At 35.8% G+C, this 25,086-nt stretch overlaps 6 protein-coding genes across 10 annotated transcripts; 1 reads left to right on the top strand and 5 right to left on the bottom strand.

Moving 5' to 3' along the window:
• The first annotated feature begins 2,693 nt into the window (after positions 1 to 2,693).
• On the top strand, positions 2,694 to 4,993 carry LOC106364209 (purple acid phosphatase 5). 2 transcript variants are annotated; one of them, XM_013803830.3, is made up of 7 exons: positions 2,726 to 2,951; positions 3,069 to 3,278; positions 3,375 to 3,486; positions 3,568 to 3,794; positions 3,895 to 4,033; positions 4,117 to 4,459; positions 4,550 to 4,973. In XM_013803830.3, the coding sequence occupies exons 1-7, from the start codon at positions 2,787 to 2,789 to the stop codon at positions 4,755 to 4,757; spliced, it is 1,404 nt and encodes a 467-aa protein (XP_013659284.2). In that variant the 5' UTR covers positions 2,726 to 2,786; the 3' UTR covers positions 4,758 to 4,973. The 2 variants fall into 2 exon arrangements, with proteins under 2 accessions (XP_048595597.1, XP_013659284.2); XM_048739640.1 differs by having other exon boundaries at positions 2,694 to 3,278; positions 4,550 to 4,993.
• Positions 4,994 to 5,728: 735 nt separating this feature from the next.
• LOC106366423 (transmembrane and coiled-coil domain-containing protein 4) lies at positions 5,729 to 9,862 on the bottom strand. 2 transcript variants are annotated; one of them, XM_048739639.1, is made up of 15 exons: positions 9,580 to 9,862; positions 9,417 to 9,488; positions 8,124 to 8,594; positions 7,864 to 8,029; positions 7,616 to 7,768; positions 7,394 to 7,491; positions 7,201 to 7,292; positions 7,036 to 7,106; positions 6,831 to 6,966; positions 6,675 to 6,734; positions 6,474 to 6,556; positions 6,326 to 6,402; positions 6,173 to 6,243; positions 6,030 to 6,087; positions 5,729 to 5,944 (listed from the first exon to the last, which is right to left on the bottom strand). In XM_048739639.1, exons 1-15 carry the CDS (start codon positions 9,619 to 9,621, stop codon positions 5,831 to 5,833), a joined length of 1,764 nt encoding a protein of 587 aa, XP_048595596.1. In that variant the 5' UTR covers positions 9,622 to 9,862; the 3' UTR covers positions 5,729 to 5,830. The 2 variants fall into 2 exon arrangements, with proteins under 2 accessions (XP_048595596.1, XP_048595595.1); XM_048739638.1 differs by having other exon boundaries at positions 9,417 to 9,498; positions 9,580 to 9,859.
• Positions 9,863 to 10,024: 162 nt separating this feature from the next.
• On the bottom strand, positions 10,025 to 13,105 carry LOC106357824 (zinc finger CCCH domain-containing protein 44). The gene is made up of 4 exons (XM_013797525.3): positions 12,635 to 13,105; positions 12,464 to 12,543; positions 12,211 to 12,398; positions 10,025 to 12,141 (listed from the first exon to the last, which is right to left on the bottom strand). The coding sequence occupies exons 1-4, from the start codon at positions 12,928 to 12,930 to the stop codon at positions 10,378 to 10,380; spliced, it is 2,328 nt and encodes a 775-aa protein (XP_013652979.2). The 5' UTR covers positions 12,931 to 13,105; the 3' UTR covers positions 10,025 to 10,377.
• A 626-nt stretch (positions 13,106 to 13,731) lies between these two features.
• On the bottom strand, positions 13,732 to 17,753 carry LOC106362785 (probable serine protease EDA2). 3 transcript variants are annotated; one of them, XM_048739634.1, is made up of 11 exons: positions 17,349 to 17,753; positions 17,132 to 17,257; positions 16,884 to 17,043; positions 16,626 to 16,801; positions 16,347 to 16,517; positions 16,183 to 16,254; positions 15,875 to 16,080; positions 15,703 to 15,797; positions 15,552 to 15,626; positions 15,396 to 15,479; positions 13,732 to 15,327 (listed from the first exon to the last, which is right to left on the bottom strand). In XM_048739634.1, exons 1-11 carry the CDS (start codon positions 17,520 to 17,522, stop codon positions 15,212 to 15,214), a joined length of 1,455 nt encoding a protein of 484 aa, XP_048595591.1. In that variant the 5' UTR covers positions 17,523 to 17,753; the 3' UTR covers positions 13,732 to 15,211. The 3 variants fall into 3 exon arrangements, with proteins under 3 accessions (XP_048595591.1, XP_048595593.1, XP_048595592.1); XM_048739636.1 differs by having other exon boundaries at positions 13,732 to 15,300; XM_048739635.1 differs by having other exon boundaries at positions 16,626 to 16,805; positions 16,888 to 17,043.
• Positions 17,754 to 21,394: 3,641 nt separating this feature from the next.
• On the bottom strand, positions 21,395 to 22,283 carry LOC111200897 (histone H1). Its single transcript, XM_022692397.2, has 2 exons — positions 22,060 to 22,283; positions 21,395 to 21,969 (listed from the first exon to the last, which is right to left on the bottom strand). The coding sequence occupies exons 1-2, from the start codon at positions 22,171 to 22,173 to the stop codon at positions 21,598 to 21,600; spliced, it is 486 nt and encodes a 161-aa protein (XP_022548118.2). The 5' UTR covers positions 22,174 to 22,283; the 3' UTR covers positions 21,395 to 21,597.
• A 1,242-nt stretch (positions 22,284 to 23,525) lies between these two features.
• Positions 23,526 to 24,946, bottom strand: LOC106366425 (peptide methionine sulfoxide reductase A5). The gene is made up of 4 exons (XM_013806022.3): positions 24,529 to 24,946; positions 24,250 to 24,362; positions 24,023 to 24,167; positions 23,526 to 23,943 (listed from the first exon to the last, which is right to left on the bottom strand). The coding sequence occupies exons 1-4, from the start codon at positions 24,823 to 24,825 to the stop codon at positions 23,746 to 23,748; spliced, it is 753 nt and encodes a 250-aa protein (XP_013661476.1). The 5' UTR covers positions 24,826 to 24,946; the 3' UTR covers positions 23,526 to 23,745.
• Positions 24,947 to 25,086: the final 140 nt, after the last annotated feature.

The raw sequence follows: 25,086 nt of genomic DNA, 5'->3' as shown, positions 1-25,086 counted from the left end.
CTCTGCAAAGCGAGATACAGAGGTTAGGGTTTCGGGAACCGACGTCCTTTCGATTTCCGGTGATTTGAGGCCGCGGGACTATCCGGTGGTGGCGAAATCTCTGAGGATTCTCTTGACAGAGCTTGGCTGGTCTTGGACGCCCAGGGTTCGGTGAAGTCACGAATGTGATTTGCAGGTGACTGGTGGTGGTGAGAGAAGACGGTGGCGAATGGGAGAGATGGTGGACCTTACGCCATGGATGAACCAATGTGCAGAGAGAAAAGAAAGATGTATTTTGTTTTGGATGAAGTGATGAGATAGAGAGAAAAGCGTACAGAGTAAGATAGATGAGAAAGAATACATTGATTCTTAGCCATTGATTTATGTAATCCAATGGCCAAAAATAGTGATCCGTGATTTCAAAGAATCAACCAATAAGAAAAGAGCACCAAGATAATGAGTTTTGGCCTTTAGATCATAACTAATCAATGGCCCAAGAAAAACAACACAACCTTTATTTTATCTATAGTTGTTTTATAAATTGTTTGAACTTAAAAAAATAGATAACATATTTAACATTTCAAATATAAACTTGCGGATTTGAATTTTGTGGTTATATAATTAAAGAAAAAAACTGATTTGTTAGTTTTGTGTTTATGTTAAAACAAATAGAATTTAAATTTTAAGGTTTTAAGGTTTTAAGTGTATTGGGTTTGTTTAGGGTTTAAGAGTTTAAGGTTTGAGGTGAAATTCTGTGAATATAATAAATGTATATTGGTTTTAACGTGTATGTTTTTAGGATTGAATATTTTTAACTATTAGATATGAAGTTTACGATTTTAGATTTAAAGATTATGTATAATATAGAGTTTGGATTTAGTGTATATAGGGTTTGGTTTTAATTTGAAAATGTTTTAAGTTTATAATTTTATATTTAAGATTTGGAGTTTAAGTTATAAAACATTATAAAGACTATTAGTGTATTAGAATTTAAGATTTGTATATAGAATATATGGTTTAAAAACTCGTTTAGGGTTTAGGGATTTAAAAAGGTAACATAGCGTTTTTAATTATGTGCTATTAAAAATATGCTATCATAGCGTTTTTAAATATACCACTCTATCGTAGCGTTTCAAAATATACAAACGCTATCTAAAGTTAAGAGGTATGTCAACCATAGCAGAAAGGAAAAAAACGCTATACTCTACTGCTATCAAAACCCTTTTTTCTTGTAGTGAGAAGAAATTAAAGCAAACAAAAGTTGAGTTACGACTCTGGCTTTTGAGTGGCGGTTGTCTGTACGCGCTTATCTCTTTTCATTTCTTCTTCGTTTCACTTGGAGGCAGGCCCGGCCCAGTAAAAATTACTGCCTAAAGCAAAAAATAAGAAATTGACACCCCAATGTAATTGAACTGAAATTACTGATGTTTTTTGGTGCCTTAAACCCTAGCTTTGCCAGCTTTAGGTCAGGACCAGTTCTGTTTGGAGGGGGATATCTTCGGTCACAGCTCATGTTTCTACGATCGATCTCTTTTTCACCTCTTCCTTGTAAATCGGATCTTTTTATCGACATAAGCGTTAAACTTCGTTTAAAGGTTTTCTCTTTTTCTTTTTGCCGAAGCGGTTAGATCTGATGGTGCAGCAGATCTACATGTTGATTCAGTTGGTATGGTGGCTCGTCAGACAACAACTTACTCTCTCTGCTAGAGGACAGTGGAAACGCTCGCTAAACTTTGCAAATGAGTCAGTGGGGCAAAAAATTTAGCACTACGATTACGAGAGTTCTCATCAGTGACGGATCTTTCTATGGGAATTGAGGTTTCACTCGAAATGCATCTTTTCAAAGCGAACCTTGGTGCTTTAGGTTTGACCTCGTTTGATATGTTAAAGCTTGATCGATTTAGCTGACAAATCTCGATATTAGGTCAATATTGGTTTTGATAAATTATACTTGACATTATTGTCACGAAATGAGGGATCGACTACGTCCGAGAACTTGATCTGGACTTCGGATTAGTAACTAATATTGTTTGTTATGTTGTAACTCATATATCATTATTAAAGTAAAATTCTGTATAAATATTTATTTTGGCAAGACTCTTGAAATATATTACTAACTAAGAAATCATATATATATCAAAATTAAAGTGTATACAAATAAAAATAAACTAAATATAATTAGAAACATTTTTACATTAACTTTTATAACATATTAATATATATTTATTTTATTTATCAAAATTAGTTTTAAGTGTGCATTACAAATACAAAACAATAGTAATACTAATCAAATAAATATTTTGTTGATATTTAACTGATTAAAATTTTATTTAAAATTATCAGTTCATTTGGTTAATTAAAATTTTCATTTTTACTGATTGAAAGTATTTTAAACAAAACAAAAATATCCTAATTTATTATAATCTATATATTTAAATATAACATATTTTAAATTAGGGGATAAGAGAGATATTATAGATAAATAATCATTAAATAAAATAAAATTATTCTATATGATTTAGATTGTTAAACAAAATAAAATAATATCATATTTAATTAAAACTATTTTTATATCTTCACAAGATTTGGAGATATACATAATATTTTATTTCTTATCATAAATTTATATTTTTAACTAATTTTTTGTTGGAACAAAATCTTGTTCTTTTTTTTGAATAAGGAACAAAATCTTTTAAGAAGCATTTACATAGAATATACTTCAGTTAAGTCTAATATATATCGATCACATCATAACAAACATTTACAGAGTACAAAACACTAGCAATTTTGCAATAAAAATATTCAGCATGGGATATCGTTTAGCACTCGTTTGCTCAGCTATCGTGTTGCTAAGCATCTCCGGCTTAAGCCATGCCGGAGTCACCAGTAGCTACACCAGAGTAGCTGAACCTTCTGAAGAGATGCCACTTGAAACCTTCCCTCCTCCTGCCGGCTTAAACGCTCCAGAACAAGTACTTTCAAATTTATCTATATTGAATCAACTTCTACTAAAAAAATTTAAAAAAAAAAAGAATCAACTTCTACTTTTATTACTTATAGACTTACGAAAACTCTTTCTCCTTTCTCAGGTTCATATAACGCAGGGAGATCACAACGGTCGAGGTATGATAATCTCGTGGGTGACGCCAATAAACGATGATGGTTCTAACTTCGTTAAATACTGGATCGCGGATAGTGATGAGAGTACAAAGGAGAGCGCTGAAGCATCAACGTCGTCCTACACATACTACGATTACACCTCTGGTTTTCTTCATCACGCCACTATTAAAGGGCTTGAGGTTTAATTTTTTTCAGTGTCACACACTAAAGCAATCTGTCTATTTAAATAGGGTTCTTCAATAAATGAACCTTTGTCTTCTTTATTCCTTGTGCAGTATGATACTAAGTATTTCTACGAGCTCGGAACCGGTCGTTCCAGTAGACGTTTCTCTTTCACAACTCCTCCAAAAGCCGGTCCTGATGTTCCCTATACATTTGGCGTCATTGGTAATCCACAGATTCACTTTTTTTAACGAATTTTAGGGTTTTGGATATAATTTCTAAGCTATTGCTAATTTATTTTTATAGGTGATCTAGGGCAAACCTATGCCTCTAACCAGACATTGTATCATTACATGTCGAACCCTAAAGGCCAAGCTGTTCTTTTTGTTGGAGATTTGTCGTACGCGGATGACCACCCGAACCACGACCAAAGAAAATGGGATTCTTATGGCCGATTTGTGGAACCAAGTGCTGCGTATCAGCCTTGGATATGGGCTGCAGGGAACCACGAAATTGATTTTGCACAATCAATAGTAAGATCTGAATATATATATATATATATATTTTAATTTATTTTGTCCATAGAAATTACTATCTTAGATTTTATTGTTAAAACCGTCTAATGTTTTTCAGGGCGAGACTCAGGCTTTCAAGCCGTACAAAAACCGTTACCACGTTCCCTATAGAGCCTCGAAGAGCACTTCTCCACTTTGGTACTCAATAAAACGAGCCTCAGCATACATCATCGTACTCTCCTCTTACTCAGCTTTTGGTAACAATCGACGATTCTAACACTACAATATTCCATTTTTTACTATTTACCACCTAATGTTCTAATTTGATACGGTACCACAGACAAGTATACACCACAAAACTCGTGGCTCGAGAGTGAGCTCAAGAAAGTAAACAGAGAAGAAACTCCTTGGTTGATTGTTCTTGTTCACTCGCCATGGTACAACAGCAATGGTTATCACTATATGGAAGGTGAAAGCATGAGAGTCACGTTCGAGCCATGGTTCGTCGAAAACAAGGTCGATATTGTCTTTGCCGGTCATGTTCATGCGTACGAGCGATCAGAGCGTGTCTCCAATATCAAGTACAATATCACTGATGGTTTGAGTTCTCCAGTTAAAAATCCATCTGCTCCTATTTATATCACCATTGGGGATGGAGGCAACATAGAAGGAATCGCTAACGAGTAATAAAAAGAAACCATATATATAGCATTTAATTTAAGCTTCTTTTTTCTTTTGTCCTCTTTGATCAAAGATGTTTGTTTTTCATGCAGATACACGTACCCGCAACCGAGTTACTCGGCTTATAGGGAAGCTAGTTTCGGACACGCTCTCCTAGAGATAAAGAACAGGACACACGCCCTTTACACTTGGCATAGGAACCAAGATGACGAGCCAGTTATAGCCGACTCTCTGTGGGTGAAGAATAGACACTTCTTGCCGGAGGAGGAGGAGACACTTTCCGGCGACTCGAGTGCCTGATTTGCTTTTGTTTTTTCTAGTTTTAATTTTCCTTTTTTTTTCTTAGGATTTTTTTTCTCATTTTAGAAAAAAATAACGTTAGACAGTGTTCTTTGAACTTTGTTATGTTTTGTTAGTTTTATCTACTAGTTGTGTTATTATTTTATTCTAGAAATGATAATAATTCCAACACGTACAATACTTTTTTGTGCATATCCTTTTGACAAAACCTTAACGACACACAATATAAAATAAAATAATAACAAATCAACCTAATTGATAACCAATTACCAAATTTAAACAGTGAGATTCAGTATATTCCAATTGATATATACCAAAATATTGTTAAGATTTTGTTTTGAGATTCAACTAAAATCAAACTGATGATATATATAAGTCGTTGATCTCAAAAGTAAGAAAAATGACTTTCCATATAAAAATGAGATGCAATGATGTAGCTTTTTTGTTTTTTTTATATAAATAATATATTTTGTTGGTTTTATATGTTAACCAGGTGTTTTATCCGAATAGGCAGACATACTTATCTACTTGTGTGTGGACCACATCACACACAAGTAAAACGAATTCATGTGTACTCAACAAGTAGATGCTACCTTTCTTATCATCATACGCAATCAGTTTTAGAAATAAGCTATCTAATTATGTAATATATGTATTAGTAAATAATTTTGCCTGCATATTTGGGTGAAACATCTAGTTGACGTATAAAACTAACAAAATCTTATTTATATAAAACAAAAAAAAACTACATCATTGCATCTTATTTTTAGATGGAAAGTTATTTTTGGTCCAAAATCTTAACAATATTTTGGTCCACTCACGAGTAGACCACACCGCACACACACCGTGTGGAAACTTAGAGGCAAGAAAAATATGTACTTTACCGTCTACTCACGCAAAAGCACTCACCAACAGTGAATGAAAGGTTCTTGAAGAAGGCCTGAATGTGCATGTGGTTAATAGAGAATATCTGGCAATTAATAGCGGTTGCATTTGATTTGATGTTAATAATTAAGTAGTGAAAATAACTATAAATAATAAATAAATGAATCATGAACAATGTTGGGTTTTAGTTAGAGAGTGTTTCGAAAAACAGGGTAAGAGTTGTCGAGTTCGAGTCTTTCAAGGATTTGCTGAGTTTTCCATAAGTAAGATGAGTGACCTTCCACCATATCAGTTACATCCACCTGCAAAGTTAAGGGTATTATTTATATCATTCAAATTAACATGAACTGAAATTATATAAACAGAGGGAGAGAAAATGAGATTTACATCCTCGATCCCTGGGATACAGACCGGCTGGATTCCAGCTAATCCTTGAGCCAGAAGACTGCGAAAATTAAGAAAGGAAAACAAAAATTGGATTTGCAGGTGAAATTGAAGAACAAAGTTTACAAAGGTAGGAAGATAAGTACCTTGCACGGAAAGCAACCCCGAGGGTCCAATCATTTGTGGCGTAAACGTTGATGAATCTTCCGGCCACCATCTAAAGTAACCGATAAAAAGACACAGTAAGGACATAAACACAACGTATTTGTTTGCTAGAATGCGAAGATCTAGAGTATTACCTTTCTTACGTCTCGCCAGTTCTCGTTATTGATTGAAATTGGGGCTCCAAGAAGAACAACTCTTTCCACAATCTCAGCTGTCGTGAAAAATGTGTCATGACAGGACTAGTAAAGAAACAGAGATATGCGTGCGAGCGCTGAGATATACCGTTTTTCTCTGTCTCGGTCAGAGCCTGGAGGCACTTGAAGACGACACGCGCACCAAGCGAGAAACCCACGAGAGTCACTGGTCTGATATCCTCACAAGTATTCCAAAGCAAAAACAAAAAATATTCAACCCAGTGACGTTTTTAATTGTATAACTCTGATGTTATTTTATCCAAATAATTGTTTGTCTGAAACTTTATACCTATTTCCTTGTAAACCTTTTCGAAGCGCTTCAGCAAGAAGTCTTCCTGCTTTGTCTGACCTGAAATAGGATAAATACGATGATGATAGTTATTAGTTGCAGTAATGGTTGTTGTATCATACTTTGCATTTCCATGCATTATATATATTTTATTACCTGTCAATGGCGATACTCCATTTACTATCTATGAAATCAGCAGCTACTAAGATAGTTGCCGGCCATGCCATTGCTGCTAGAAGCGAGCTTAGTACTGTATACATTGCACCTTGTCTCATCAACTCCATTGCAACTCCTGTAACAATTTCATGTCGCTGTTACCATTTATTCTCAGGGGAATAACAAAGAGTTTATATAATATTACTTGAAGTAAGCCAATCCTGAATTGCAGTGCTCACTGCAATAATATTCTTGGATTCCCATATCACTGTGTACCTAACAATCAAATTATAGCAATCGTGCGACTCTTAGGAGCTAGTAGGACGAGCCACAAAAATGTACACATGAAGTCAACAACTCATGTTAATACCTTTCTAAGTTGCTAGTTAAACCTTCCCAGGGCTTTACAAAGTCTTCTTCCTTAAACACAAAGCCAGCAACTAAGATCTCCACTGCTAATCGCTAATTACATCAATTAAAGAATAAAATACGTCATTTGGATGGTACAAAGCAAACGTGAAACAGAGACAATAGATGATCAGCAAAATGAAATCGAAACTCACTCCTTGATTATGGTTTTCTCCAATAGCTTTAAACTCAAACTCTTCAATTTCCCCAGTTCTCCTCGCCATCTTAGCCCCAGCGAGCCCAGCTCCAGCAGCTGATCATGAACACATTCAGATGCAACGCTTAAGATAAATCTGGTACATGATCAACACTTTTATCCATTGTCTTCAGTCTTCTTTGAGTAAGCCAGAAAAACTGTGGTATAGTCTTTACTTTACCTCCAAAGGATGCTGCAACAGCAACAGAACCAGTAACAGTTCCCGCAGCACTAGCAGCTGCAGCAAACCCACTGGCTCCAATTACAGGAACCAGCGTGCCTAGTGTTGGTGCCAATGCACCAAACCCTGCAGCTATTGCTGGAGCGGCTAATCCTGTTTCATAAAATATGTAAACCAAACTCTAAATCCTAACTCTTAACAGTTTCCAAAAACGTGGGAATGGATATTAACAGTTAGAAGACACATACCACCAGTGATAGCCATCAGAGTACCCCCTGTTAACGCAGCCGCTCCAACAATGCCTCCACGCTTCCATTTATCCCATTCACTCTCTGGAGACAGAGACTCTTCTTCCTTACCGCCTGACTTCTGCAATGCCATGGCAGAGCATGCAGCCATTGTCTCAACTCCTTCCTAGAAATTACCACAATATGAAAATAGTTATCAGCATAAGAAAATTGGAACTATAGCCTAATATGAAACTTGAAAGGGATTAATGCAAGCAAACCATTTGGATCCACTGAATATCAAGCCAAGTTGCAAGTAAGCGCAGAGCAACATGGTGACGCGCATCATAGCCTTTCCTACTCCGTGTACATTCTTCCTTATCCTCATGTTTATCTGCCAAGCAAGCAGAGAGTAGCTCGTAAAGAACACTTATCTTCCTCTCATGGCTAAGCAATGCTGCTTCCTCAACAGGTTTCCCATCTTCAACAATCTCAGGATTGTGGGCACTATCTTTAGCTACATCCTCCCCGTGACTCAATGTTTCCTTATCTGCAGCACCAGACTGAGCCTCAGGAAGGGAATACTTCTCACGGCATTCGTTTTCGTATTCCAAATGTTTCTCCTTCTTAGCTTCTACAGATACAGAACCTTGCTGAATGCCTTGGACCATAGCTTCAGCAGCTTTAGCTAAAGCGGTCTCTTTCTCCACCATATCACCAGAACCGTCATCATCCGAGAGTAACTTAATGAGCTACAAATATTACACACGATAAAGAAGACGACCTCGTCAACTAGCCCTGGACATAAAAAAAGCAAAACCAAAACCGAACCATTGTATCTCTAGAACCGAAACCGAATAGACATCTAAATATATATTTTTTTGAAACACTGACATCAAAATATCTAAAATATACTCTCTCTGTTCTTTATAGATCTATTTTTTGGAGAAAAAAAAATTATTTCAAAAAGATACATGTTTTACATTTTCAAGAATTAATTAATAAAAAATTATACTTTTCGAAAAATACAATTATGTTTAATAAAATCTCATTGGTTAAAAGTTATTAGAAATATTTAATTAAAAAAAACAATGTATAGAGAAATACAATTTTAAATGTTTTTTTAATAAGTATGAAAAAACTATAACATTGATTTTTTAGGAGCGGAGGGAGTATATCTAAGATATTAATTATATTTAGTTCTAAAATAACCAAATACGATTTAAAAACCGACCATAACACGAACTACCGGAATACTCAAGTACGTTTTATCCGAAATATGTCAATTATTTGAATTATCTGATATTTTTATCCGTAAAACTTAATTATCCAATATTTTTTACGCAAATTATCTGGAAAACGGAAACACACCGAATCGACCCGAAATTTCTCCAAGAGCTGATTCGTACCTTTGTTACAAATCGAAAACCAAACTAACCGAACCCAATTTTATAAATATCCAAACATGCAAAACCGGAAAAAAAAAACCAAAAACTAAAAACGCTGACCCGGAATTTAAACCGAAAACCTAACGTCTAGTGTGATCGAAAGACACGGGGGGAAATTGATCATACCGCACCGATGTGAGGCTTAGCCGGAGAAGAAGCAGCAATCTCCTCGATGCCATGCCAAGCTGAGGAATCAATCTGAAGACATCTGAAAGAGACGGTTTCGTCGTGATCATATACACAGGGAGAAAAAATGGCTAAAAACGGTGTCGTTTTCGGAGGGAATCACCTGAAAACGGGTCGGAGCAAGCCAGAAACCTCGTGGACCCATAGATCCTCGTCCTGGGGGACTGACTCACCGCAGCTGGTTAAGCGATGCTCAGAATCTCCGTTATCACCGCCGTGATCGGTGTTGGAGATGCCGAGTGGCTTTGTCTGGCTGATCTGCGCTTGGTTGAGTGCGATCGCGAACAATGCGCTTGCCGCGTATCTCTGCGACGGCGTTAAATTCGACGTAGCTTCCACCATCAAATCAGATTAATGTAGTTTTCAATCGGAAAAAAAATAATCAACAAAAAGTTTCTAAATACGAGCGAGCGAGTTCCTCTTGTTCAGTTGTTCTTTCCACTTGTCAGAAACAAAAGAAACAAAAACGACGTCGTGTGATCAAGCAAATATGTTCACGTCTCAGGAACAAATAAACAGATATGTGAAGCATTAATGAAACGTTACACTTATCATAAACTATATATAGAATATGTGATGATCCCTACAATGGTTTGATTACATCCACTGACAACAACAATATCTTCCATCTTAATACTTACCCTAAGTACACAAACAATGTAAGAAAATACACAAGACAGGAGGACAACGTGGAAAACCTAAACAGCCAAAATTATCAGGAAGAAACATTTGACCATATCTTCTTCTTATGCGCCACTCTTTCTTTTCTGATGTGTAAGATTCGCTCACTTATTAATGTTCTGTAATAATCCTGCAAAAAAAGAGAGACAAGAGGGCACTGTCCACCATCCATCAGATGATCTATGCTAACCTGTGCCCTGATTATGATATACATGATCCGCTAAAAGTCCACGGGGTTGTTAGTTCGTAAATGCATTTGCAAATCGTTTGTTGAGCTCATGGAGTCGCCTTTACTTACATCAAGCGCTGGGCTATGCCCTTCAACAGGACTGAAGCTATCATTAATGGAGTGGCGAGTTAACTCTCCAGGACCACGGTATGTGGAAGTAGGAGAAGGAAGACGCTTTTGGGACTCCATGGCTTCAACTTCCGCCAAAAGATCTGAGACTGACTCGTCACACTCGTCAGGTCCAGTCACAATGGGTTGCCACTCCGTGGTATCAGACGCAAAGTTGAATTTAAAGGTCGGGCTAAAGAGATCTAGGAAGTCGATTTCTTGATTGTCTGTGAAAGACACCAAACCTGGGTTCGAATCCCACACATTTGAAGCGCTGCTTGGAGTAGCAGCATTCCAGTTTTGCCCACATGACTGAACTGTAGCCGTAACCTGTTTCTCACCCGAACCGCTAGGGCCAGCATCGTTTTGATTGCAAGCTTTCATTACTGTGTTCCCATCTGCCTCTGTATGACCAACATTCCATCTTTCCTGTTGCGGTGGCAGAGTACAGTTTGAGTTTGAGTTTCCTGGAAATGTAGACAGCGAAAGCGAACAGCTTATAGGGCTTTGTCCAGGCAAAGGACTGTCAATTTTCAATTTGTTACCCACAGCCTCCCTTTCATTAGAATGAGTGAAATCCAACGGGGTGTGGCTAAAAAGGTTTTCGCTTCTGTTGCTCGCGTCGGAGCCCCTTGTGATGACACTGTTACTGCTAGAAATGACACTCTGGTCGGTGGACACCGAGTTGGGGCTAAAGTCAAGTACTCTACTCTCTAGTTTAGCAACAGCCACACTCCTGTTTTCAACGTTAGCTATAGTAGCTGTCTCTTCCTGCTTCGGGATAGAATGATCCTGAAGCAACCCTGTCTTATGGAACTGCCCATTTAATGCGTCGGTCAAAAGTATGGACCTGTTCTTCTGTTCACCCAACCTCCATATTCTCAGCTCAGGCGGGAAGTGGCCACTCGAACTCCATTGCCGCAGGTTCATTAACGAAAACGGTCCATGAATCTTCCCATCTGGATCTCCATATAGCCATATCATATTCAAATCCAACTCATCGATTGGCTTATTGTACAGAGCGGCACTGGAAGGTCTCTGTGACTCTCCTTCTTGATGTTGTTCAGAGGCATTCAACCTATCATCGACCTGGAAGGACATAGTTTCAGTATCTGTAACCGGAGACCTTTCTTGATCCAGGAAGTGAGAATCAAGAATCTTCAACATTTCCAAGTGACCCACTCGCTCCTTCCCAAACAATCTCATAAGCCTAGGGTCACAGACTATTTCCGAATCCTGAGAAGCGTTTTGTATACTATTCCGTCTCACATACTCTAGCACGAGAGTTTGGACATCGTACTTCGACAAGACGGAAACATCACCGTTTTTCATATACCTAACAAAGTCCAAGAGCTCATCTGTAGCCCAAGCAGCAGCAGCGCCAGTCAATGGTGCAAGTCTATCACCCAGACAACTCTTCGAATCCAATTTACCCGCTTCCATTTTCCTTAGCTTAGCACGACTTAACTTCATAACCCCATCATCATTTCCATGAAGCTGACTAGTGGTCCTTCTCTTAGACGGTTTCCATGGATTTTTCGCTTTAGTAAGATCATCTAACGACAAAGATAGCTTCTCTTTAAGAGAGACCCAGTAGATCTTAAAAAGATACTCCCAGCTGCCTTGATCATCAAAGTCGACCTGAACCTGGACAAAATGTACATGTTAAACACACAGCAGAACAAAAGCAAGACAAAGTCTCAAGTTCACTCGTACTTTTTCTTTGTTAGCTTCAGGCGCATTCTCAATAAGCATGATAGTCTTCATGCAGATCCCACAGAAGCCTCTGTTCTCCCGTACAAGTACATACTCCGAGCTTCTAACGCATCTCTTGCAAACAGAATAAGGACAAGTATAGCACATGTAGAAAGAATCCTTCTGACAAGCCGTACATATATGCCAACCTGAAAAATAAAAAATCAGCTCCAAAAGACTTCAGCTCTTTGGGTAATGTATCAAACTAACTTACCACAGTTCCATTTAGATCTCGATCTGAAGAATGCTTCACTACGCTTAACACAAGCTGGGTGATACACCTTTGGACATCCTCTGCCACATATTAAAAGAAAAGTCCTCAATTTCAATTTTTTTGGAAAGCAACGAATCTACTACTAAAGAAGAAGCTCGAACTCAAACTCACCTACGATCGCAGAGAACAAGACTACCTCCATCGAAGCACACGAAACAAACATCTTCGTCTTCTCTCCTCTTACTCGTCACGGGAGAAGCTTTCCCCACCGTTCTCGGCGGACGTCCGCGTCTAGGCCGAGTCTTCTTCACGCAGCTCGAGTTTTCTTCTTCTTCTTCCAGCTTCACATCCACGGAGCCACCACAGCAACCGAGAGCTTCGATAGGCGGAGAAGAATCGTAATCGCCAGCCAATTTCACATCGGCGGCGGATTGATCGACGACTCTCATGAGATCGATCTCCGGCATCGAGTCAAGAAAGTGACGAGATCGGGAGGGGAGAGAGTAAAGCGTAGTAACCCTAGGGGAGGACGAGAGGAAGAATTGGGAATTGGAGAAAGAGGTGAAGGTGGTGGCGTGTAGGGAAAGGAGACCATGTGATCAAATGGGAACAAAGGCAGTGAGAGAAACTGTCAGATGTGACAACGCTGTCTCCTCTTTTTGACTTCCTTGAGAGAGAAATAAAAAGCTTTTTTTTTAAAAAAAAATTACGGCTGTCAAAAATGTTTGTATAGTTGACCAAAGAGTTAATATTTTATAAATATTAATAAAAGTATTTAAAATAAATTAGTGAAAAAATATAAACTCATTTATCAAAATGTGATATGAGTATTATGGTGATGGAATTTTCAATTACTGTGGTGTTTAGTAAAATAGATAAAATTGTTCTTCTACAAGAATATAGTTATTTTAAAATTTGTAATAAAATATTTTAGTTGGTAAAAAAGCTTCTCATGTGGCTGTTTCCACGTGGGCAAAGTTGACGGTAATGGGAGCCACGCGCGTCTACTACCTACCATAACTAATTAAAAAATATTTAGTGGTAGGCTTCGTGTTTTATTAAAAAAAAATTTTTGTTTAAAACAAATAAAGAAGTGGACCAAAGTGAAAATGAAATTGAACTACTTTTTCGTGTGTGTTTCATACTTTCATGTCGTGGTCGTACTCGTAGTTTCCTCCTGTGGGTCTTTCTCCATCTGTGCCTAACCATCCATCTTATCTTTAATTTTCCTTCAATATCTTTTTTCTCTAAAAGAAAATTCAAATAGTGTGTTGATGCTTAGCATAATTAATTAGTTGACAAAAAAAAATTAAACACTACGACTTTATTAAAGTTGCAATGATTTTCTAGCAAGGATAATGTTTTATAATCAACTGGTTTTCAAGAGTTTTGTTTATATTTATTATAATAGTGAGAGTTATATATCAAACTATATGTGTAGTTCTAATAACCAAAAATATCTTGCTCCACTAGGAACAAAACGACACTTGCAAAAGATGAGTGTTAAAAGAAACTCTAGGAAGTGATAGAAGATAGACCTAATTAGTTTTAATGCTTTCTGGTCTCCAGGCTAAGGTAAGCTCTTTATTATCTTTATAGTAGAAGGTTAGCTTTAATTTGTATTCGCATAAGACTCTTTTTGTGAAAGAAATTTCGCATGTAAGACAAAGTAATCAATGATATAAAGATCAGAAGTACTACATACAATTTGGCAAAATTTTAATTAAGATGAATATGTCACGTTAAAATCTTTTATATTATGTTCCATATGTGTGGTATAACAACCTATGAGAAACGTATAAATTGTATTATCAATATGATGATGCTTACAATATCTATTTACACAAGAGTAACGAGAATCGAATACTGATGAGAAGATTAATAGCTAGCTGATACTAATTCTTGACATATCGATATGACATGAGCTATCTCGCTAGAATGTCACTGTTTAAATGTATTTATCAAATGTAAATAGACTCACATTTGTAACGTGAACAAACAGTTTTGACTTCGAATGATAGAAACCAAAGGGATGGCTCAACAATGCCGTGGTTCCTAAGGCAAAACTTAGAAAATAAGCCATGTATCACAATTATTATAAAACTGTGAAATGCTATGATAAAATTTATACAAGTCGTCATACTGTTAATAAATAATTGTGAATAAATTTAAACATATAAATGGCAAAAAATTGAAGAAATTTTGAAATTGATAATCATTTTCATTCCTTTACTTTTGCTGGGGGAAAACGAGAGTTTGCAAGTTTAGGGGAAAGGAAACTGATCATTCGTGCAACAAATTCAACGGTCTTTCTTTTTTATAGTAAGACATAATTACTTATTTATTATTCATCCGACATGGATTGACAAGAACCCACTCTATGATTATACGAAGTGTATTATCATTAGAAAGAAGTATATTATATACAGAACAATGATATATTTATCATTATAAACCTTAAATATTGACCAAAACAAATATTGTAAATGAGACATGGTGGTACCAACAACTCGTTAAAAACCTTTGTATTGTAACATCGCAACCTGTGTTATAATTCAATAAGTTATTACGTCCTTTTCAACGACACGTACAGTAAATACTAAGTAGCTTCAAATGTATTTACTGCTTTAGGTTAACAGTTTCCATTCAAATTTGGTTTGCAAATCAGTACGTGGTAGTAAAGACTAAAATTTGTAAACTGTATAGTTTGTTTAACCAAACCATGACTTCTAGTTCTATGATGCAATGTTATTTAGAACTCCTAGTAGATCCGCGACATTCAGACAACCACAAATCGATATGTTCTACCATTTGTTGCCTCACTTTGTTAACAACATCTGGTGAGCTGCAATTATTTGATTTACCTGAGAAGAAAGAAAGATCTTTTAACATTTTGTTGACTTTTGAGACCAAAACACACAAGTGCGTTTACCTTCAATGACCATTGGAGATTGAGGGCATCCTCGTAGATCAGTTCCATGGCCACAGTTATGGCAATCCATGATGTAAGAAGGCACTGCAACATTAATTTGTCAGAAAATGCACAAATTCGATACAGAAGTTGAAGCTAAGTTAAAATAGAATTTACATTCAGGAGATGAGGTCTGTTTGGAAGCATGACGCCATGGATCTTGTGACCCATTTGTGAAAATGATTTTGGTTGCTGTAGATTCACAAATTTTGTCACAGTGTAGTAAATATTTATAAACTAACTTCAAGAAGGTTTTAATCTCACATACCCGCGATTTTATGGCCTCCATAGTACAGGTTTGTTGCTTCAACGTCAGGATATGTACCTTTACCAAAAAGGCTCTTGCACAAATTCAAATGGTACCTAATTAAGTAAGCGACATATTTTAAACAAAATAATGTGTGTGTTCTTTTATTAAAAGAGTGACTAAAGAATGTAACTCTGTATTGATTTGCTGAGATCGAACGCTATTATTTGCAGGTGCCACCTGGAAATATGCTAGTTCTGTGCAAACTTGGAACCACCATATCCGATATGTACTATCGGCGGTAACAACAGTGTTTCTAAGATGTTTCCGGTTATATGGTCTAACGTGTAGGCCCCAAACTTTCATGCAATGGTCTCTAACATATTTAGAATATGTTTCCTACATTGCAATTAAACCCATTTACAAATGTCTATAGTAAATCCAAGATGTTCATATCCAATGCGATATGAGAGGGTGAAAGAACAATGTGAGCTTAATTACCACTAAATCACCACCGTTCTCCTTTGCTTCAACAAGCGGAACACATAGTTTATCTGAATTTCCATATTGGAACTGCAAGATTTTGAACAGTAAGTATCACTGATCACACAAGACTAGGAATAGGACATGAAAAAATGAGTATATATGGATAATCAAATCCTTACAGCCATAACCGCTGCATCTGCGGTTAAGTATAAGAAATCAGCATCAACGTGAAGCTCAGTGGCGTTAAAGAGGGCTTTCACCGCCTTTCTGTTTACTTTGAGCCCTATTTCCAGGAGTTTATTAGTCTCTTGTAGCGCAGCTTTGCATTCCTGATCAGCTGATTCACCAATCTGCGCATAGCGGAACAAAAGATGAACATCCAACACACATCACATCCTTAGATCTTACAAGGAAAAGTGTTTACTTCTTCCGTTAAGAAAGTATGCTATTTATGATACCTGCTGATCAAATGCAGAGAATTCATAGACAGCATGAACAACTGCAGAACTAGCGAGGCTTCCACAGGTCAAGTGAGGGAACTTGAGCCGGAACCAAGCACTTAAAGCTCCAGGATAAGAAACCCCGAAGAAGAACCACGGGTTGTCACTACTTCTATTCAACTTAACATTCAAAGCTTCCTGCATGCATTAACAAAAATCCATAAAATGAAAAATTCTCTAACATAATGATATCTATGAATGAAATGAAACCAAGACTTGCCTGGTAATGTTGACGAAAAGCAGCCAAATCGAAAAGGGCTTGTTTGGATGAAAGGTATCTCAGATTCTCTGTAGCTAATGAGTTAAAAGGATAACTTTTCCCATAGTACCTATGTTCTAATGAAACCACACCAGCTTCAAACTTCTTTGCTAATACCTAAATATATATATGTGGTTTATGAAAAACATCAATCTCTTTTAGTTTCTTGTCACATAAGGAATCGTCAGGTAAATAAAATTATTACACTAATATAATCTTTAGCTATGCCACTGCAAGGACCTTCACCGCATATTATCATAAAGACAGGACCATCTGGAGCTCGGAAGTTGTCAAGGTATTCATAGTATCTCTGTCTGAATTTGCGATGATCCTGGAGGGAAAAATAAATAAAGTTCTTGAATTTGGACAACAATGCAATGCAATGCAATGAATCTGATACTCTTATTTGAAAAATTACGTACGTGAGGAGAGTAATGATCTAGGGTTTGATTAAACCAATGCGCATCGGTAGTCAAGTAATAGTCTCTTGGGGAAACGCCATGAGAGGCACTCCCGGAATGTAACAAGGCACTGGTCGAATAAGACAAAAACGCAGTGACGGTGGTGATCAGAATAAAACCGAGATCCGACGACATTTTCCGGCGATGTAAACCGATTTTCCGGTTATCTTTTCTGTTTGACTTTATTCAACCAATGTCAAAGCATCAACCGAAATCAAGGGAAGACCACTTTCTAAACAAAGAATGAAATCGACGGCTAAAATGATCTCTTAGTAATATCTGACGGATACTATCGAATCTAATTAAGGAAATTGAGATCCGTCGTCTTAGTGGAAATGTGTGCTCAAATGCTGATAATTCAGGTTACTTTAAATAGAAAAGATGGTGCATGAATTACTAGTGGATATCAAATATTAGTATGTAGCTCAAAAATAAAGAAAGAACATCAACAATTTGGAAATGAACCATTCTTGGGTTTGGGTTTATACGTGTACCCCACAATTATTTACACATATAATATAATATATATATATAATATATATATACATAATACATATATTAAAAACTTTAATGGAGAGAATTTCCAATGGAGATGGTCTAACGTCGTATTGACGCGTAGGAATCAGGAATACTAGTACTTCTCCTGATCGGAAGAGCTACACTAAGGATATTTTCTATCACTGATCGGACTGGCTTAAAATTTTTGGAAAAGACTTTTCCCAAATAGGCATCTTTGCTGATTTTTTTTTACCACGGCTGTTTCATGCATATCCATATATGTATATGTGTCGGAATCACGTCGCCTTTAGTCGTGTTAACACTGTTTATGTTTGCGACACCAGTTCCTTCAGTCGGTTTTCTATTCAATGGTGAAGTCCATTGACTCTTGTTTTCTCCTCCAGCCGGAGTGTCTAGGGGGTACATGGATCGTATGTGGGTCGAGAATCTGTGTTGTTCTTTTCTATAGTGTTGAAGGCTGAGTTTTCTTCTCGGCTTTAAACTGTGATAGCTTATGTACGCTATGCTTTAGTTTCTTGGGATATTCTTCCATTCTTTCTTTTAAGGTTTGAATATATGAGAAGATTCCATGATTATTGTCAGAATGTTGTTACTTTCTCTGGCATAATTCATCTCAGCGATTAGCTTCTGCAAGGATCTCGATTTGAGCTAGTAAGCCGATAACTGTCTTGGTGGCCAAGGGTTTTTCTTGCTCACTTTTGGTCATTGTCATGTAGTCATTAGTATAAAAGGGTGACGCTAATGTAGATATTAACTCTTCCGGGAACCAGTAACACGTAAACCATGTCAAACCAAGACCGATCAATACCCGAACGAAAGTGCAGAAGAAATTAAGTAAAGTACTCCAGATACAAAATATAGAAAGATGCCTATAACTTCTGCCCGAGGACCTACGATTATCCCTTTCATTCTATCGCCAAAACTGTTAGGATAAAATAAAGTAGGGTTCTTCATGATAGTACGAAATTATGAAGTGTTGTGCAGTAACTCAAGGAGGAATATACCAAAAGTAGTGTCTTATTGATCAATAGAGCATGAACGTATTCGTCTGAAATCCTTAGTTCTAATTGTATGTCTCTATAGTCGATATGTATAGAATAGTTGATACTTTTCTTTTAGGGTTTAAATTTTTTTATATAGGTCATTGTAGTCGGGATCTAGATTGGATATTTAAAAGGGTGAATTTGCTATCTAGCCAGGTTTGGAGTCAACATTAAGTAAATAGCTTTGATTTTGACGTTATTAAATTGATAACATTTCATACACATTTTATCCGGTTATGTCCTTATCCTTTCTAAGTTACCAGTGACAGTGGGACCAAGGATTAACGTCGACGAGAGCACATGTCCAAGAGAAATTGAAATTTAATATTGTCTACGTACGGGTTAACTATTCTACGTAAGTGTTGTATTCCATTTATAAAAGTACTACGTCAGATAGAACAAACAAAATATCTTCATACGAAACAGAATTATAAACTCTAAACCTAACCTGCACACTTAAATACTAAACCATAAACTCAAGTCTCTAAATTCAAACTCAAATGTTAAATTTAATTTAAAGTTACAATATTTTAAGGAAAACAACAAAAAACAATAAATATATAAATTTTGAACTATTATTCTATTTTATCTAACATGGAATGAAAACTACTCTTGTAATTCAACCCCAACCCACCTCTAACCCTAAACCCAACACACCTTAAGACTGAAATACTAAACCCTAAACTTGAATTCCTAAACCCAAATCTAAATGTAAAATATTTTAGATTAAATTAAAATATGAAAATAATATATAATATTTTGTACTATCACCTATACTATATAAAATGGAAAGAAAAATAGATTTGAGAAGAAGTACTACACCCTAAACTCTAATCACTAAACCCTAAACCCCTCAATAATTAACCATATAACAATCTTACCATAAACCCCTATATAATTAACCTTAAACCATAATCACTAATCCTTAAACTCAAATATAAACCCTAAACCCAAATATAAACCCTCAATCTAAATAGAATGGAACTAGATAAATAGTATAGTACATATTGATGAATTTTTAAAATTTATATTATATCATGGAAAAAGTTAATGCTAACTCCAAATAATATCATGAAATGTCTATGATATCATGAAATGTCTATGTTATGCAATTATAATAGAATACAACAAATAGTAAAGATCAAATATTTCATTTCACATGAATGGTCTTTCCATTCTACGTATACACGATCTATTCCACTTATATACACATTGTATTATTACATATAAATGAGAATATATTCACCAGATGGCTCAAATCCAGTTTCGAACAATCTACTTGGCAGCCTAATCTTTCATTTGTAACGTGAGAAACAAAAGTGAAAGATAAAGGTGTTAGGATTCAGATAACAAAATAAATGTAAAATAAATTGTATAGTATAACAATAATGTGGAATGAAAACCATGTAGGACGTTAGGAAGAAGAAGAAGAAGAAATGTGTGACTTTCTGATGACCACGTTTAATTTTAACTCTCTTAAATAATTTTTTTTTATTTAAATTGCAGGTTTAGCCGGTTGCGTTGAAGGTTAGAAGTGTAATATTATATAAAATACACTCCGTATCGATGTATTCTAGGGTATTTGGCTACTAATCTAAATATTGTTTTTTTTGTAGCCATACCACCTAATTCTCCTATTTAAAAATCATGAAATATGAAAAAAAATCTGTTTTGATGAAAGTTTTATTTTAATTTATTTTATCCAAAACAGGAAAACATAATCCAAAGACCGAAATTCGTTTATAGAGAAATGTAGACGTCTTTTTTTTTTTAACGTATCTGATTTTATTTCAACAATGAGAAATATTACATAGGTGTCTTTATTTAAGCATAAAAATAATTTAATAAATTATTTATTTCCAATATTTACTTTATATGTTTACTTTATGAAAGTTTATTTTATCTTTACTTTAATTTTCTTTTTACTTTTATGTTTACTTCGAATTTTTCAACAGTTTTAGAAAAAAAATCAAATTTCAACCAATACACAATCTTTCTTGCGATTTTTACTGATCCAATTTGCGTATTCTTAACTTACTCCCGACAGAGAATTATGCCGGTATAGAGAGAGCTTCATCAGCCAATCCCTTTTTTAGATTGAAACCCCTTGAGATTATCTCGTGGACTGAGTTGTTAGACAGAGCTTCGTACCAGCACATCGAGTAGCAGAGGCGACGAGAATTGTACGGAAACAACCTAGCACTCGTTGTTTAGTTTGTCTATGTGCACAGTACATGGATGCTTGGTAGAGCGTATGACTTTTAATCATGTGGCAGTGGGTACAGATTCTAGCGAATTTGTGTGTGTTTAATGGAATGAAGACGTTTTCCGCTGGATCAAATATATATTCTTTGCAAACATAATGAGTAACACGAGATCGTAGGTACTAATTTCTAAGAGACGAGAAGGGTAAGAAGGTGTTGTCTCTCCACAGTCGTAGGGCTATACAACCACAAATTATTGCATATATTACATTGACAAGTACGTAGTTTATATACATACCTAGACTCCTTACCCTGACAAGCCCTAAAGAAGGAGACACACCGAAACCAAAAAAGAAAAACAGAGTCAACTATTTTACAGAGAGAAAACCCTTATTCTTCATATACACACACACACACACTCTTCTTCTTCTTCTTTCTTGTTGATCAAGAAGCGGAAGCTCTCAAGACCTTCTTAGACCCTGGAGACTTGATCGACTTAAGCTGTCTTGGCTTCTTTGCTTTCCTCTTCTTTTTCGTCGTCACCATTTCTGGCTTGCTCACAGTCTTCTTCGACCGAGTCTCCATCTTCTTCTTTTGCTGCTGCCTCGTTGTCCTCGTGGTGGTCTCTGAGAGCTTGTACGAGGCTCTGATCTTCACGAGCTTACCTTTAGCGACAGAGTTTTTAAGCTGCAGAGAAAGTGTTTTACGGAAATTCTCAGGGAGTAGAGGTTTGTATTTCTCCTCTATCTGCTTTGCTATAGCGTAAGGGCTTGACCCGTTCTTCTCTTTCAGATTCATCAAAGCCTCTTTTATCATCTTCATAAGAAAAAAAAGAGGCAGAAACATTTTAGAAACAAAAATTTTTTTTTTTCGAAAAATCAAAATAAAAACATCTTTTTCTTTTACCTGGAAATATGGAGGATGAGTGGTGGTTTTGGGTTTTTTAAGCTTCTTTGGTTTCTCTTTTGACGCCATAGGAGTCTTCTTCACCGTTGGAGTCTCGTTTTTCTCTTTCGCCATTATAGGGAACACTTGCGAAACAAGACAGAGGATTAAGTTAGAAGATTTTTTACCAAAAAAAAGTTAGAAGATTGTTTTGTTTGTGCTTATCTGTTTGCTTTTTCAGCACTTGCAGTAGTATATATGCACTGAGAAATGTACACGTGTATCTGTTTTGTTGGTTATAAGTTTTGCTGAAGGATCTCTTACGTGTACTAGGTGAATCTAGAACGTACACGTGGGAAATTTGATGTGTTTTTCGGAGAAAACACACTTACTACTGTACAGGTGGTTCGTAGATATTTCTGGATTTTAATACTATAAGATTTATTCCACATTCGCGATTTTTTTGTCTAATGTCTACACAATAATTTGTGAATTGTGTGTTTCGAGTGTGTTAACTACTACATAAAAAGCCTCGAGTTTGAAGTCGTTCTTGATTGGTTTTGACATTTTTCAAATTTCAAATTTAGAAATGTTGGATATCGACGCAAACTGTGAAGCAAATCAACCGGATTCCTAAATGGTTCAGTAAAGAAAGATAGATTAAAACGATTAGAGCATCTATAACTTACTTTCATATTTTCCTTGATTTAAAAAAAAAAATAAATTAGAAATATATTTCTTTTCAGTGTATTATTCTGCAATAAAGAAAATTTAAAAGTGTATTATTCTGATATATGATTTTGATAAAATTTCAATTATAAACTTATCTGATGTCAATTTATTAAAATATATCATTTCATATACAATAACTTATTCATAAAATAACTAATTTTAATTTAAATAAAGGGGCCCTTAAATAAATGCAATTATATATTATCAAAATAAAAATAAGCTAACTCGTCTATTAAATTTATTTTATGCAAATTAAATATTTTGTAGTATTTAACCTTCAAAACACTTACTCATATATATTTTAAATTTCTTTTTATAAATTATTTAAATGTTTCTAATTAATTATTATATTTTTTAAAATATTTTTTATGTTTTAAAAATGTCATTTAACATTTTTTCTTGTTATAAAAAGTATCGTTTTAAGAACTTCAATACGATTTACTCATTTTCAACTGAATATTAATTGTAAATGCAATAATCTAATAAATAAATTCACTTATCACAATATTACTGATTAATTAGGTAAAATTAATGAAAACATTAATATATTTTTATTTTTTCTTTTTTAATATGTGTGAATAGTTTTTAAGTGACATTATGTATGAACTAGAGAGAGTAAGTAATATTTAAATTAATGTCTAAATTGTCTAAGAAGTGGAATAACTTTTTATTAGTTGATGATAAAATATTTTGTAAATAACATATGAGGTAAAAGTAAATTTCAAATAATATTTGAACTTTAATAAGATAGAAGATGAAAGTCCAAATAATCGTTGACAAAAAAGAAAGTCCGAATAATCTGTTTACAGGGAAACAAAGAAGCTTATTCTATGCGAGTGATAAGTAAGACAAAACATGCAAACATTGCTGCGTTAAGTATACAACCAATATTCCTGGGCAAAAGAATGAACCAAAACTTACATTCGAGATACTATCAATCGAAACCAAGACGAGGAGAATCAAGTGACATATATATTAGATGTCTTTCAAGACCGGCCAACCTTTCCTAATAATCTCGTTTACTCTAGAGTCAATATGTTTCTGGACTCTTGGTGGGCAGAGCTCTGCTGCATAACCGTTTAGCTTTGTGGCTAGAGCTGATCTCTCGAGCTCTTCTTCTGCCATGTTTCCAATCAGCTGAAGAAGGAATGGATGCTGTTTCAGCTCAAACTTCTACACATTCAAAATCACAGAACTCAAAGGATTAACAGCTGAAGGCGTTGTTTAAAGAAATGGAAGATAAAGATGAAACCTGATGGTCAGGCTCGGCGCGGTAAAACGTTCCAAGCTGTTGAATTTGGGTAGTGACGATACTGCTTCTTGATTTAAGCTGCTCTCTTTCTTTGCTAATAGTAGCCAACCTCAACTCTTCCGTAGAATTAGTGAAAATAATTGATCTGTGTCAAAAAAAAGAAAAAAAAGATTCGGATCTTTTTAGCTTATGTACTAATTCAGATAACTCAAGAAAATGTAAGTTACCTGTATTGATTACCGACATCAGGGCCTTGTCCAAACACTTGTCTGGAATCATGACTAGACCAGAATACATCTAAGAGCTGACGATAACCCACTACCCTTGGATCATATTCAACCTGACTCACACAAACAAACGTAAGGGTGGGTATGATTAACCCCGGTCTCTTAGCCGTTATATCTCTTAGTTAAAATTTAAGAAAAGCTAAAAACCGTCTCTTAGCCGAACATAGATAATCTATAAACCAAATCGAACAACATGGTGAGATCAAAGCTCAGACTAACCTGAACAGACTCGGCGTGATCACCCGACTTTCTATACTCCGGATTCACCTTCGTTCCACCGGAGTAACCTGCTGTCGTTCGTACGACGCCGTTTATACATCCGAACGCGGCCTCCGATCGCCAGAAGCTCCCGAGAGAGAAGACAGCAGATTTCAAGGGACGATCGGGAGAATCAACGACGGGATCTGAGATCTGATTGGATAATCTGATGGATACGGTCTTGTCGAGCAGAGAGATGCACAAGAAGAGGATCGCGAAAGGAGACAAGGAAAGGATTGTCTTCTGTGATGAAGCCATTACAGAGTCCGTCGTCTTCTCTAACTGTCGAACCTCTCCACATGAATGAAAGCCTTGTTGAGTCGCTCAAAAGTCACTCCTGAAACTCGTTAGCCAACCTGAAAAGTCTTTGAGTCCCTCTGTCTTATTCAGAAGGTTTCCATTGTATGATTTTTTCTTTTTTGATATTTTATTTGCGGTTCGGTTTGGTTGTCCGGTATGATAAACCAAACTAAAAGGGATCGAACCAAAATAAATTAAATTTGCTTTGTAAACTAAATC

The sequence above is a fragment of the Brassica napus genome, chromosome A9, assembly GCF_020379485.1.
Source record: "Brassica napus cultivar Da-Ae chromosome A9, Da-Ae, whole genome shotgun sequence".
NCBI classification, from domain to species: Eukaryota; Viridiplantae; Streptophyta; class Magnoliopsida; order Brassicales; family Brassicaceae; genus Brassica; species Brassica napus.
Note: the sequence above shows the minus strand (reverse complement) of the source record. Positions and strands in the feature narration are given on the sequence as shown.

Coding starts and splice junctions, on each gene's coding strand:
- LOC106357824 (XM_013797525.3), bottom strand. CDS start 12,930: ATGCCGGAGATCGATCTCATGAGAGTCGTCGATCAATCCGCCGCCGAT. Junction 12,544..12,634: donor CTTGTTCTCTGCGATCGTAG/GTGAGTTTGAGT, acceptor AATATGTGGCAG/AGGATGTCCAAAGGTGTATC. Junction 12,142..12,210: donor CTGAAGCTAACAAAGAAAAA/GTACGAGTGAAC, acceptor CATTTTGTCCAG/GTTCAGGTCGACTTTGATGA.
- LOC106366425 (XM_013806022.3), bottom strand. CDS start 24,825: ATGGCTTCATCACAGAAGACAATCCTTTCCTTGTCTCCTTTCGCGATC. Junction 24,363..24,528: donor ATCACGCCGAGTCTGTTCAG/GTTAGTCTGAGC, acceptor TGTGTGAGTCAG/GTTGAATATGATCCAAGGGT. Junction 24,168..24,249: donor GATGTCGGTAATCAATACAG/GTAACTTACATT, acceptor TTTTTGACACAG/ATCAATTATTTTCACTAATT.
- LOC111200897 (XM_022692397.2), bottom strand. CDS start 22,173: ATGGCGAAAGAGAAAAACGAGACTCCAACGGTGAAGAAGACTCCTATG. Junction 21,970..22,059: donor CTCATCCTCCATATTTCCAG/GTAAAAGAAAAA, acceptor TTTCTTATGAAG/ATGATAAAAGAGGCTTTGAT.
- LOC106364209 (XM_048739640.1), top strand. CDS start 2,787: ATGGGATATCGTTTAGCACTCGTTTGCTCAGCTATCGTGTTGCTAAGC. Junction 3,487..3,567: donor CTATACATTTGGCGTCATTG/GTAATCCACAGA, acceptor TTATTTTTATAG/GTGATCTAGGGCAAACCTAT. Junction 3,795..3,894: donor TTGATTTTGCACAATCAATA/GTAAGATCTGAA, acceptor AATGTTTTTCAG/GGCGAGACTCAGGCTTTCAA.
- LOC106362785 (XM_048739634.1), bottom strand. CDS start 17,522: ATGTCGTCGGATCTCGGTTTTATTCTGATCACCACCGTCACTGCGTTT. Junction 17,044..17,131: donor TAGCTAAAGATTATATTAGT/GTAATAATTTTA, acceptor ATATATATTTAG/GTATTAGCAAAGAAGTTTGA. Junction 16,255..16,346: donor CAGATGCAGCGGTTATGGCT/GTAAGGATTTGA, acceptor AAAATCTTGCAG/TTCCAATATGGAAATTCAGA.
- LOC106366423 (XM_048739638.1), bottom strand. CDS start 9,818: ATGGTGGAAGCTACGTCGAATTTAACGCCGTCGCAGAGATACGCGGCA. Junction 9,499..9,579: donor TTGCTCCGACCCGTTTTCAG/GTGATTCCCTCC, acceptor CGTCTCTTTCAG/ATGTCTTCAGATTGATTCCT. Junction 6,244..6,325: donor ACTGGCGAGACGTAAGAAAG/GTAATACTCTAG, acceptor CGGTTACTTTAG/ATGGTGGCCGGAAGATTCAT.